Source organism: Lissotriton vulgaris, chromosome 7, assembly GCF_964263255.1.
Source record: "Lissotriton vulgaris chromosome 7, aLisVul1.2, whole genome shotgun sequence".
NCBI lineage: Eukaryota > Metazoa > Chordata > Amphibia > Caudata > Salamandridae > Lissotriton > Lissotriton vulgaris.
In genome coordinates this window covers 1742198838-1742212847 of record NC_141695.1, presented here as the reverse complement: position 1 = coordinate 1742212847, position 14010 = coordinate 1742198838, and the positions used below count along the sequence as shown (strand labels likewise).

Sequence of the window (14010 nt, the reverse complement as noted above, 5' to 3'; positions counted from 1 at the left end):
AACAGGACACTTGTACGATTTTCTGTCAGCAATTTCGGCCCGACGATAAAGGCGCTTACGTATGCTTGGAACCTTGAAATCTGGAACCTTGAAAGGGGTACGCTATTTCGCAGGTAGCACCTGTAGATGACAGTGAGCAGAGGATATTCAGTTCCTTTTTAGGTCTCGGCTAGCGCAGGCTGCGCACATGTGCAGTCTCGCTGGCGAGATTTTATGTTTCTTAGTATCTGGCTTCATAAACGGCAGCCGGCCATTGGAGAAGAGGTTTCAGTGATGTCATATTTTCCATCTAAGCCCCGTCTTTTTCGGATTGAGGGGCGTGTTTTTCATTTCTTTCTCATTCTTCTCCATTGGCTGAAATGTAACAACAACAGTCCTAAACACGCCCTTTGTTTACATTCCAGCCAATGGAGAAGAGGGGAGAAAGAAAAACACGCCCCCCAGTCTGAAAAGGACGGGGCTTAGAGATGGCAAGAGCTTGTTCTTAATTATATTAGCCGTGGCAGCAATCATGGTATTCTCATCCTAACGCATGTATTCAGGTCCTGGCCTGCCATTTATCTGCTTCCCACTGTCGGTGGGAGGTAAGGAGTCTCTGCGTCCTCCTCCTCCAGACCCCCTCTTCTCCGCTCTCTGCTCCCCGATTCCAGTCCGGGAGCCAGCGCATGTTCCACTATGCCCCGCAGCTCTTCAATGCATTGCGGTGGCTACACTCTCCGCCTCCTCCCCCTCGCTTCCTGGTCGGGTCGGCGCACGTTCTACTATGTCCCGCAGCTCTTCAATGCATCGCGGCGGCTACGCTTTCCGCCTCCACCCCCTCACTTCCTGGTCGGGTTTGTTGCTGTTTGCAGTCCTCACTCTCAAGCTCTGCGGGAGACCCCGAAAGCTCACCCTTTGCTCCCCGCACAGGAAAGGGGGAAAGAGTCCCAGAGGTGCGAACTCAAAGCTCCTCGCCAGGGACATGCCCTACGGGCATCGGCTGCTGTCGGTGAAGAGAAGGCAGCATGTCTGCAGGGACTGCAAAGGTAAAGGGGGTGGGCAGTGCATGGATACAGAAGGCTGCAGCAGGTACACTGGAAGGGTATGCTTACGGTGGTCGGGCAGGGAGGTATTGTTATACCACGCAATGAGGGGTAGTGATGTTAAATCAAATACATTTACACTGGAACGAGGGGTTGCATTCGGTAAACGCTCTGCATGTATGCGATGGGGTACAACTAAAGATGTGCTTGCTTTAATTAGTGTGCTACGATTATGTGTAGATATGTATAATCTGTTTTAAGTATCTCTGGTGCGCATCACAGTTTGTCACAAAGTGTTGTGTGTCTACTCAGCTCTTTACAGTTAGTTCCGGTGTACTCATTTATGTGCACGTATTTTGTACTGTATAGTAATGTAAAAGATGCAGTTTGTTTGTACTTTTTCCTTCAAAATTACAATGTTTAAGCCAATGTACATGTATTCGGCTCTGTACATTCGGTACTGAGAAAATACATTTGTGCAATACTTGATGAACACTCATTAATCATAGAGTTATGTACACTCGCTATATTTTTGGTACTGCCGACGTCTAACACATTGCGCATCTGATGAAATATAGGTTATAGATTATAACGTGATTTCACTTATTTACACAGTGTGTGCTAATCCTGTGCATTTATTTATGATTGTGTATTTGCTTTGATCAGTTTGTAGACCTACCGTCTCATTCTCTGGACGGAAGTCATCCTGCAGTGACACAATACGGAACTGCACTGGAAGAGAGAAAGGAGAGTATTAGCACACGTTGCTACATCAAAGTTATCCATATCTAGAATAAACCTCTAGTCCTTGGCAAATAGGGAGAACACCTTTTGTTAATTCGAGGATACACATTACTTTTATTCCTTGTGTTATACCAGCTGGCGGGGGTGCCTCATTGCTTAACAAAAGTCATGGTTGTATACAGGGTAGAGTGAGCATGCAGCACACTGTTAGTATGTTCACCCCCACTTTCCCACCATTCATGGTAGGTTCCAGAGAGAAATGCATATCGCTCTAGAGGGCCTGCACTACATCAAAAAGGCTGGGGTAGGGATAGCCAGAGAGATGAGTGTCCTTCACCAGAGATACCCGTGTGGACCTTTGGAGGAGGTCAGCTGTACCCTCTCCTGGCGATTAGGTTACTTCTTTCTCCCTGACAAAAAGTGCAAATTGTACAACTTAGCTGGGGAAACCACTCGCCATTGTGGAGTTATCCCTCTGTGATGGAGACACAGGGGAGCTTGGCCACATTCATCAAAACAAAAGGGAATGATGGCCAGATGTACGACCATTCACTTTTGCAAGTAGCAAATTGTGTTGAATTGCGACTTGCTATTCGCGACTCACAAAAGTGAATGTACAACCGTGTCTCTGACACTGTTTGCGATTTCCAATCGGGTCGCAAGTTGCATGCCTCATTAATATTCATGAGCAAGCGCAATTTGCAACCCCATTGGGAATGGCTAGCACTCCCAGGGCTGGTGGCCACCATGTCTGTGACTGCTTTTTAAAGAAATCAGTTTTTTTTAAAGCAGCCCGTTTTCCTTAAAGGAAAAGGGGATGCATTTAAAAAAGAAAAATGAAACTCTTCAGCTTCATTTTTTAAGGGGACCACTGGCTGCTCTTGAAAAATATTTTCGCAAACACTCACAAAGGGGAAGGGATCCCCTGGGGACCTTTTCCTGTTTGCAAGTGGTTCATCACCTCCTTGAAGTAAGTGGTAAACTGTGAGTGTTTTGCGGTACATTGCATTGAGACTCGCTATTGGGAAGGGACGCCCCTGGCACGTCAATTTATAACAGTGAGTCGCAAACCATATTTTCGGTAATTGGTTACCGACTTGCAAAGTAGGGTTTGTACATGGGGCTGACCTATTTTGCAGTCGCAAAAGGGCTGAATTCTCGTTTGTAACCGCAAAAAGCTGTCGTACATCTGCCTCAGTGAGTGCTGTCTACCATCTTTGGTGGGCTTTGGGGATTTTTTCTCTGTGTGGGCTGAGAGTTACTATCTCTAACACCCTCATGAGATGATGGGAAGTCTAATTCCCCTTCCTGGTCGAAGTAAACACCATTGGCTTCCTTTATGTAACATGGAGGGTAGAAAGGCTCCTAACAGCCCATGTATCGGATCAGACATGCACATGGCTCTCCTCTGCACAAGAACCCATGGAGAACCCCCTCTCTCCCAAACCCACACTCACATGTCAGATTCTCTTGGTTCACCTGAGAAGTGGGCAGAATGTTACAACATACCTTGACCCTCTACACGTCACTGGGCTTTAACTGAGTGATACTGCTCCTCTGTGATGCTATTTGTGGACTTCCAGAGGTCAAGGCTGGGACTCTCGGCCACAGATGTGTTTGTCTCTTTTCTCACCTGTCTGCCCTGGCTTGTAGATGGGCTTATCTGTCTGTACGAAGACCAGGTTCTCCGAGGGCTGGAGCAGGACGGACCTCCTCCCGTGGAACTCCATGGTGTCTCCCTTCCCGTGGAGAGTGACGTAGGCTACCTGGGAAGTTTCAGTCTCAGGGACCTGTGACAATAAGAAATATCGCTTGTTTAACTGTTTATCTTAAACTCAAAGGTAAGTCGGGTCAATATTTCTGTACTTGGTCTACAGCAGCAAAAGACAAGGCCCTGAATCTTTTCCATATGTGGGTGTTCCTCAGAGACAGATTGTCTCAGACTCACTGTGGGAGGTGACCCTGGAGACTGTCACATCATATGCATATGTTTGCAGATACAGTTTGCCTACTGACTGCTTAATGATGTGCCATTGTTTCAGAATTACAACACATTCTGGCAATGCATATTTAAGATGCAGTCACATTAAGTGCACATTACTTAGATGACATCCTGATTGTCAGAGTCTTGGACTGCCAACTTGTGTACCAAACTGCTGCCCATTGGCATTTGGACTTAGGGTGCCAATGGTGTAGGTGGTGATAGAGTCGCCTATAGCAGGATATACAAATGCAAAGTTGCTCCTAATCACTTTTCAGATGTATGTAGAGATTTCTGCCACTATGGAGAGGATCTCCTATTGTGAAAGTATAGTGAAAAAAATAGCATTTATTGTTCCAAAAAATTCAGAAAATACTTTAATATAAAATATAAAGATTAAATAATGTAAATGTTTGTTGCAAATCTAGAACTATTAAAATAAAATGGTACACTCATTAAATTAAATGTGTATATATTTTAATTACTGAATTAATATACATTTAAATGAGTTAATGTGCTGTGACATTTCATTTAAATAGTTCAAGTTCTAATATCTCTCTCGCTCTCTTTCTCTCTCTATATATATATATATGTATATATGTGTATACTCACACATATATACCTATAAATATGCATATGTCTGTGTCTGTGTGTGAGCATATATAAATATAGATATATATTTTAGAAATGTATTTTGTAAATATTAATCCCTAAATTCCTTCCTATGTTTCCCTAAACCTCTCCCATTTTGTAGTAAGTAAGTAGTGGTGTTAAATAGTAAAAATTTCCCATTTTCCAGCCTCTTCCCCTTGTCCCTTCCATATTTACTTCTAAAACTTAGGCTTAAAAGTGTGGAGCTCACATTTACCATGGCTGAGATCTCTGCACTGAAAAGATAGGAGAGGCGGTGATCCCTGCCCGGGGATTGCAGTTCATAGTACATGAGCAGTCCCACTGCAGTAATAATTCTACAAAATGCAGTTTTTAGTTTGGCCCCTTAAATGTATGCTATTATTATTTTCATTGTTTGGGTGTTTGATCTCCTCTAGCAGGGTTCTCCAAAGTCAGTCCTGGAGGGCAGGATCCATGCCTGATTTATAAGATAACTACATTTATCTAAATGGGGATATGCTAAAAATCTGGCATGGATCCAGCCTTCGAGGACCGACTTTAGAGAACCATGGGGCATATTATAAAGGACCGGTGTTAAAATTATCGCTGTTTTATCGGCAGGAAACTGCCGATAAAATGGTAATAATGGGCTTGATAATACGCCCTTGTGAATTCCCATAGCAGCCCATGTTCTGATGTTAACATGGGCTTCTATGGGAATTAACAAGGGCGTATTATCAAGCCCATTATCGCCGTTTTATCGGCAGTTTCCTGTCGATAAAACAGCGATAATTTTAACACCGGTCCTTGATAATATGCCCCCATGTGCTATAGCAAATAGACATTTCTTTCAAGTTCAAGTGGTTAAAAAATTAAATTAAAAAAACTCCACAATGTGGCAATGGCAGACCCTTTATACACGTTATCTCATGACTTTTAGGTTTCTGTTTGCTCCACTGAGGTGCTATACCGGCACTAACGAGGTGTGTCTGCCCAGACAAAATTAATAGGTATTGAAATGACAAAATGAAGAGATAATAAACTCACAGATTGTTATGCATTATGTCTCATAATTGGCCTTTTCTTGGCACATCATTTTGTCCACCATGCTGACACCTCTCCATAAACTCAGTATCTTTGGTTTGAGATAAGAGATGGGAGTCCTGCACCTGTGCTTTGTTCATTGAGACAACATATATCTACTGCATGGATTGGGTGTGCACTGAATGAAACAGGAGAGGTTGCTTTGGAGCAGGTCAGTGTTCAACAGACCAAGGTAACAGATACCCCTACTTCTGAGACATGTTAAGACATTGCAATTCAAGCCAGCAGCCATGGATTAGGCTAAAAAGAATGTGACCAGAGATCTTCAGGGTTTTTGCATAGGGTGTGAGCACAGTTACATCTTTACAGCAGAGAGGTGATAGCATTCCTAAATTATACTCTTGTAGGTACCCTGTTGGCCAATGCACCAAAGATGATGAAAAGGAGGCTGGCAGAATGAGAAGCAGTGGACCAGGAGGGGGGAACTGGGTCCACATGGTGAGGATTCTCTTTGAGGGCTGGAATTTCACTGAACATGGAAGGATAGGTGTGGTTACTTAGGAGGGTGTAACATGTGGCACTGACTGCAGACAGAAGGACCTTCATCCAACATGAAGAGTCCTCATGAGGAGCCTGAAGAGACTGAAGTCTGAGAAGGACTGTGGATCAAGTGGGAGCAGTTGTAACATCCCTGGAAAGACGTTCAGTTCAAAGTGCTTGAGGACAGCAACCCAGTGAATATGGTCTCGGTAAGAGGCGCGGCCTGATGAGTGGATTGATGAACTAGTACAACTCTCAGGTTTCTTTAGATAGGAGCGGTGGGGCTGTGACACGTCATATAATGTAACGTAGATCATTGCATGGGCACCTCTTTATGAAAGGTGTTTAATCCCAGGTTCAAGGCCAAAGCAGGGGGTCAAGGCATATGAATTGTACGGGTGTAACCCAACTTTTGTGCTCCACTCTAGTCTACGACAAGGGGTTCCCACATCCCGCGCTGGCTCACTCTTACCTTTAGATCCCAGCAGTGCTCTAAGTCGTTCTCTGCCGCGAAGTCATGAGAAAGAGTGATGTTCTGCGTCGGGTGCTCCAGAGTGACGCTCAGCGTGAGTGACTCATTCAGGTGCGTGAGGACCACGCACGCCTTCTCCGTGTGCGTGCCATGGAGCACGGTGGGGACCAGCAGCATGTAATGTCTAAAGGGGATGCCAGGGAGCAACATTAAAATGATCATCAGTAATAATATTATAATAACTGTAATCCTCATTAATGTTAGCATTAATACTAGGCACTACACCTATTACTATTATTTGTTATTTTTTATTACGTTTGTGCTTCAGATCAATGGTAATTAGTGGGTGTGTGTGTTTGCCTTCAAAACAACAGATATGAAAACCATTCCTACATTTGCCAAGTTAACTGAATAAGTTAATCAATCACCGCTATGAGCTGCAGGGTGTGAGTCTGAAGCCTGCCAAGGACTTCTATGCCATTCACCTCTCCATGGTCAGGAAACTGAGTGCTTTCAAATTGGATAATAGTAACCCCTGTCATTTACAGCACTTAGATCAAATATCAAATACTGAGATAGCAATGTCAGCGTAGGCAAAAACTGATAGTTTGGCAAACGCTTTCCATTGGACTGGACTCCATCCTACTAGGGGGCTCTTACTTTTCTATGGATATTAACCTGGGGCCTCCAGGTCAGCCTTATCTGTGAGTGATGCTCTGTGCCCTGAGTTAGTACCATATCATGTATGCTAAAGGACAAGTAGACAAATTTGTGTCTCACACCTTCCTAACCTCTAACTTTATGAGAGCCAGGGAGTCCAGTGGCCAAGCGGCACCATTTGGCTTACAATTGCGACCAATGACTGGTCATTGAATTTAGAAGTATATATTTCTTCTTAAAGTCAACTTAGTTGAATCAGTCAACTAGATATTTACTGTTGTCTGGTAACTGTATCCAAGGGCCAGTGTGCACCGGTACCAGAGTGGCTTCCGGTGGACTAGAAGTGATCCAAGCTACTTGAGAACAATTGACCTTTGAGAAAAAGTGAGTAGAGGAAGCTTCAATTTAGTTCATAATCTGTAAAATAGTAAGTGCTGATGTGCAAAGTTTGTCTCAGAAACCTGCAGCTGGTGCTGGCGAATGTAGGGAGCACCAAATATCACAGGCAAATAGTTTGGATTCCACCTCGTGCCTCTCTCTACTCCTTTACTATACGCACATTATTTCACTGTTTCGGATCTTTTTATTCAAGTTTTCTCCCTTTCTCAGTGTTTTTCTTTCTCTTCTTCTGCAATTCCTCTGTTTATGTTTTTCTCCTTCTTGCTCTGTATCAAAGTCTGATGAGGAAGCCAATGTAAAATTGACTTCTGGTAGGTCTTACCTAACCACCAGCACAGTTTAAGCACTGTTGCAATTAATGTAAGCTTAATGTCCTTTAATGGGATACGAAGCAAATTCATTCCTTTTCAAAAGACAGATTTGGAGTAAAGATTTGAACACATACAACGACCCATTGGCTGATCTCCTACAGTCTGCAGTTCACATTGTGTATAGGCATTTATATAGCGCACTACTTACCCGGAGGGTCCCAAGGCGCTTCGACCGCTGCGAAACACTTCCTGGCTTCCCTGAAAGATGGTCCCTTAATGGGTATCTCCAGGGTGAGACCAGGCATCCCCGGCGGTCTGGTGGGGCCGTTAGTGAAGATGAGGCAAGCTAATGCCCAGAGTTGCCGAGTGTGATCGCTGATCAGAGTGGGCACCGAGGCGAGAGAATTATCGAGTCCGCTGACCCTGGTCCAGAAACCTGCCGCGCCGGGAATCGAACCCTGGTCCCGGGCCGTCCTCTGCTCTCGGGTCTGCCGCCTCTAACCAGTGAGCCACACTACTTCACAGTGAGCCACACTACTTCACATTCCCAGACAAGACCCAGGCCCTAGGAATTCTCTGCCAGGTACCATGCACTTTCACTACATTATCTATTTCACTTTCCATTATGCAGAAAATATCAAAGTATACCTCACACTCCTTGAATTCAATTCACAAAGCCATTAGCAGGTGTATTTTCTACTTAAACATCCAACTGGCTCGACTGGTGAGTGCAAGATACTCAAATAAGCAATCATAAATCAATGAAAACTTTGGGAAAATCTATCAATTCAAGAGTTTGTGGGTATTCCCAAACTTTTTGAGATTTATTCCCACTATAGAAATGGTAGATAGATTTCTGCAAGACATGGGAGGACGTTTATAACCAGGGTGGGCCATGGGGCAGAGGGGAAAGGAAATAGAGCGATCCAAAAGGGTTGGGGGCATAGGAGAGGGGTTTTCTGATTTGTCTGTGGAGTAAACATTTTTCCATTGGATAAAAAAGTACCTTCGCACAAATCAGCATATTTCCTCCTGCTTAGTAGTAAACAATGTAGTAAACTGGTGCAGATTACAGGTGTAGGTATAAAAACAATTGTGAATTCCCCAAAATCATCAATTCTTATTATTAAAAGCAGTGGCATCATTGATAGTTATTTTAAGAAGAGGGACACACAAGAGTCAGGAGAAACAGGGATAAACCTGGTGGGTTCACTGTCATTGGAACATCATGAAGATCTTGAATGCATGTGTGCCATTCATAGTTGATAGAATTTCATAATTTAATAATATTCCTCATTTCTGCCTCAAAAGGATAGATGTGTGAGATCAATGTATGAGGAAGACATTAAGATGAACTTCCCATGCCTTCACCCTTCTTCCTCTTGTTCCTTCTCCACCTCCCACCCTTCTTTCTATCCCTCCTGTTCTTGGGTGTCATCTGGGGTGTCTATCTTGCAAGGGGAGGTTCCGTGTTGTGGTGCCATACAATCAAATACACAATTAAATAACTAAAGTTCAGAACCTGGGCTGTGGTCTAGTTACATGAACATCTTCTATAATGTAATAGCAAGGGGTGGGGAGATCCGGGACGCCTGGAGGGGGACAGAAATAATCCCGATACTTAGAAAAGGACATGCTAAATTCCATCAAATTATGGGCCTATTAGCCTAGTATAAAATCTTCAAAAAATATTTGCCAGGCAGGTCTTAAATTTATTGCAGTAGTGGATGGAAAATCAGAGGAATATGACTCTCCTTCAGGCAGGATTTCCTGCTAAAGTTAGCACTTTAGATCAGGTTTTTAAATGTTCCCTCCTTTATTGAAAATACATCCCGTTGGGCAACAAGAAACTTTACATGGCATTTGTCGATCTGCCGCATTCTATCTACTACCCCGGGGGACCCTATGGAGAGTGCAAGCAAACACAGAGGTTCCAGGTAAGTTAATTGAATTAGGTTGCATGAAAAAACTACGCCCAGGTCAGGTGGGGTGTTAGATGTACGTTGACAAAGTGCATTTGAATCGCAAGAGGTGTTCGACAGGAGTGTGCTTTGGCTCCCACCTTGTACAATCTATATGTAAATGATGTGGCCGGGGAACTGACAAAGGGTGTAAATGATGTCCCCACTCTTAATGGGGCCAAAACACCCATACCTTTGTTTGCTGATGATTCATTATTAATTTCTAAGTCTCTACCCGATGGGGTTACAGAATCTGCTAAGAAAAATTGGGAGTTCTGTGGCTTCAGGGTTTTAGACTTAAATGCTGCAAAAAACAAATTCATGGTCTTTGGCAAGAATGTTAGCAAAAGCTGTCCAGTTTTGGAGGGAATGATCATTTGGGAAGAGTTTTTAGCTGTGATTATTCGAGGGTGACCCAGTCAGACAAATTTAGGTGGGTCCACCAAATAAATAAAGGAGCCCTCACAATTTCACATAGATCTTAAGCCATGCTATGCTTTCAGAAGAACACATATTGACGTTCTATCTCCCCGGCCTTGGAAGCTTATCGAGTGAAGGCCCAAAGTGCCATGCCGTATGGCTCTAAAGTTTGGGGTTACACTAATACCACGATGCTCGCAGTGATGGAGAATTCATTTTGTCATAGCATTGCTTTCGGTCCCCACAAATACCCCCTTGGTCCCACTCTATTTTGATATGGGATGAAAAGCGTATCTGATCAGGCGCACTAAAAACCACTACTGTTCCAGATGCGTATCTGGACTACTCCTGAATTAGGCAATTATAGAGATTCCTTGAGTGATGTAAAGAATTTGGATCGCGCCATGGAGCTCCCTCGGTTAAGGTTTGTACATGACTGATGCAATAAATTGGGTTTGATCAGAATGTGGGATTCACCTTAATGACTTTGTAGGGCAGTTACACACATTTTAAAATTAACCTATTGGTCCCCTAGTGTGGCAAGAAATAAGTGGAGGCTTTCTGGACTAGTTTACTGAGCAGTTCTTGGCATTTAAACCTATTCCAGCTTTTGACAACTATTTGGACATTAGATCACCACTGGCCAAGAGCTTGTTTATCAGATTTCGAATAGGTTGTTTGGCCCTTTAATATTATTCAGTAAAAATTAGAACAATAACTCCTTATCTGATTCACGCCTAGCTTGTGTCATGAATCCTGAGACCCTTGATCATGTCATGTTTGTATGAGCTGAATATTGTGGGGGGCACAGAAAATGGTTGCACCCGATCTGTTTGTCCTTGGGGGTACTACATTTTAGAGAGGCAAAGAGAATATTGACGACTGATACATCTGGTCCGGTTGTTTTCTTCTGCAAGCCAGTTCTTGTTTACATCTGGATTAAGCGGGCGAAGTTTTTGAAAGTATTGTAAATTTTAACATTTTTAGTGCAAGGGCTGTTCTGAGGAAACAACTTTAAGTTTTTATGCGCCATGTACACATGTTTTTGTAGTTATTATTTATTGGCTATTTTTCTCTAAAAACACTTTTCTGAACATTGCACCTTTTAATACACAATGAGTTTTGTCCATTAGGAACTGCGGAGAATAAGATTATAACATGAGGGATTATCTTGTTAGTTGAGAGTAACATCGGTACTGAAATTGTATTGCGTAACCGCGCTGGGGCTAGGTTTTATGATTGCATCTTATTGTTTTATGCATTATACTTAAGTATCAAGTTACTGAACGAACCAAATTCTGATATCTATACTACTATTATAAAGAGAGAACTTGCACCTTTTGGCCAGGTAAGCTCGAGAACCACAGCGCCAATCTACACACCCGATACATCTATGAAAATGTCAGGGTGTGTAGATGGACATAGGCTATATACATTTTTTTAAAAAGTAAATTAAAAAAATTACGTCTGTAAACAAAGTAGTCCCCTGAAAGTAGCGCCGGCCGGGACCTAACGCTGGCCGCGACACGACGTGCGTGATGATGACGAAGGAGGAGGGCAGTGCAGTGACGAGCGGCTGTGCAGTGAGGAGCGGCGGCACAGGTAGGGAAAGGGAAAGTGAGACTGTGATGCAGGGGGAGGAAAGAAGGAGGCAGCAGTAAATGAAAATGTCGGGCGGGAGGGGGGCGCGAGTGAGTCTGGGCAAGAGAGGGGCGCGAGTGAGTCTGGGCGGGAGGGGGGGCGCGAGTGAGTCGGGGCGGGAGGGAGTCGGTGCGGGAGGGGGTTGGGGCGGGAGCGGGTGTACTGCCCCCAGCCCCTTTCTGCCCCAGGCAATGCTGGGGCGGGCTGCTAGTATGTATTATATAGATGTTTTGTACCTTTGATGGTTTGAAACCGAGTAAAAAATCTTGATTGAACCAAAGTTTTCTAATTTCAGGCAGTGAAAAAAGAGAAGGATTATTTCTGTTGAATACTGCCTGAAGATAAGCACTCTGACAGGCAATGCTGATGATTATACTTTACCGCTGTTACATTCCCATGAAGGGATCCTACTTTTCGGCTGCCATACGGGCCGACGAACCAGCCCCTTCCTGCTGGAGATGCCACCTAGGAGGTTAAGAATGAAGACATGCACATTAACCACAGCTCAGTCAAGATGGCCTACATGGAAATCCTAAAATGGATTGAGATGAATGAAAGGCTTCAGGAGACTTGAGAGTGACCCCGCTGCAGCCCCATGGCCTTGTGAACAAATGTCCTTATTGGCTAGGTCTTTGGTTTAGCTGAAATCGTGTTGTGCTCTGTCCAATGCCACACTGTGTCCCTAATGTCCATTGGCCCCCAAAAACGTAGCCTCACCTCGCCCTGCCCCTCACGAGTGCCACTCCATAGTTTCCAACCACCAGCCTGTGCTTGAACTAAGACTTACATTTCCAGCAGGAGGTAAAAGGAGTGCAAAGAGACCTCTGCAATCATGCAAAATCAATATCCTCCACTCTCAGCCAAAGCAAATGTTGCTTCACAATGGCTTTGGCCAAACCTCAGGTCAAGTGGGTTGAGGCTGGCAGTGATATGTCCTGTGTGGGCAGGTGATGTGAGATAGGAGAAGAAGGCCAGACTGGGAGAGGCTGAAGAGAGGTCTCACATAAATACTCTCATGGAGGCACATTGAGTACAGATGCACTTTTAAAAGGACATAGGAAATCTCAGATTTGTTTTCTACCTAAATCACATGGGAATCATTTGGAGGTTTGCTGAGTGGGCATTCACCCTAAAACAGCTGATGCAGAGTTTTACCAAATTCACAGTGCCTCCGCCCCAGCCTACTACCATACCGGGGGAAACCATGACCCAACAGTCCATCCACTGCAGAACCTCCACATCGCAAAGGCAGTTGCTCACTATATGTAGGGAGAGGCAACCAACATGCAAAATGCAACCCATCTATGTGCAGCAAGAAAACTCTCAGCTCAGCAAGACAATCATTACTTTGTTCTGCAGAGCAGGACCATCAAACATAGCACTCACCTGGCAATGGGTCAGTGAATTCCATGGTGCTGCATGGTCCTCAACACTGAATGCACCAGTATCCCCACTGTGTAGCTGGGGACTTGAAAGCAGGAGGGCAGTGTCCACCAGGGCAGCAGAGGTCCCAGCCTTGCTGAACTGACCTGGCTGGCTGCCCGGCAGAATTTAAATGAGACCCAATATGTTCAAATCAGCGATGGAATAAATATGTGATGCTGTATACTTCGCTATAGCGTGAATATGTGATGCTGTGTGTTCCTTTTATGGACTTCATTTGTGTAGTGTTGTTTGCTTTACAATACCTAGTGCATATATAATGCCATGTGACATTAATTATCTCCAGTATATGTCTGTTGCCAGGAAGCACACCATCTATCACTTTTTAATATATGTAATGCTGTGTGACACACATTATCCCCATTAAATATCTTTTGGAAGGAATCATAATATCTGTCACTTGCAAATGTGTGAATATGTGATGCTTTGTGACAAAGACCATCACCTGTACATGGTGGAGTTTAGTGGGTCCTTTAGGAGTCTGGGTGGCTGTTACACAAGATGGTGACTTTATTTTGGTAAAGATTTACATACCACCTACACATCCTTTTCCTACATCCTTCATTGTAGCATTGGAGGAGACCAGCAACCCATTCTTTGAGAAGAGCAAGGCCAACTCAGGCATGCCCGGTGCCTTGTCTCCCAGGAAGCGGGAGCAGAGTCAAGCAAATCACAAAACATCTAGAGCAGGAATCATCCCATCTTCAAACTTCCATCTAGATTGTGGTTCAGTTGTCTAGAGAAGGTTGTCCTCGTTCTT

At 44.1% G+C, this 14010-nt stretch overlaps 1 protein-coding gene across 2 annotated transcripts in view; it reads right to left on the bottom strand.

Moving 5' to 3' along the window:
- The window catches only part of LOC147706549 (alpha-2-macroglobulin-like), a 163197-nt gene that overhangs the window by 119472 nt on the left and 29715 nt on the right, over positions 1 to 14010 (bottom strand). The window contains exons 2-4 of one of the 2 annotated variants that reach the window (XM_086933016.1): positions 6416 to 6599; positions 3400 to 3556; positions 1702 to 1754 (exon numbers count right to left, since the gene is read on the bottom strand). In XM_086933016.1, the coding sequence (XP_086789142.1) occupies positions 1702 to 1754; positions 3400 to 3556; positions 6416 to 6599 (394 nt within the window). Of the gene's footprint in view, positions 1 to 1701; positions 1755 to 3399; positions 3557 to 6415; positions 6686 to 14010 lie in introns of those variants that run through there. The other variant, XM_086933014.1, reaches the window with a different exon arrangement.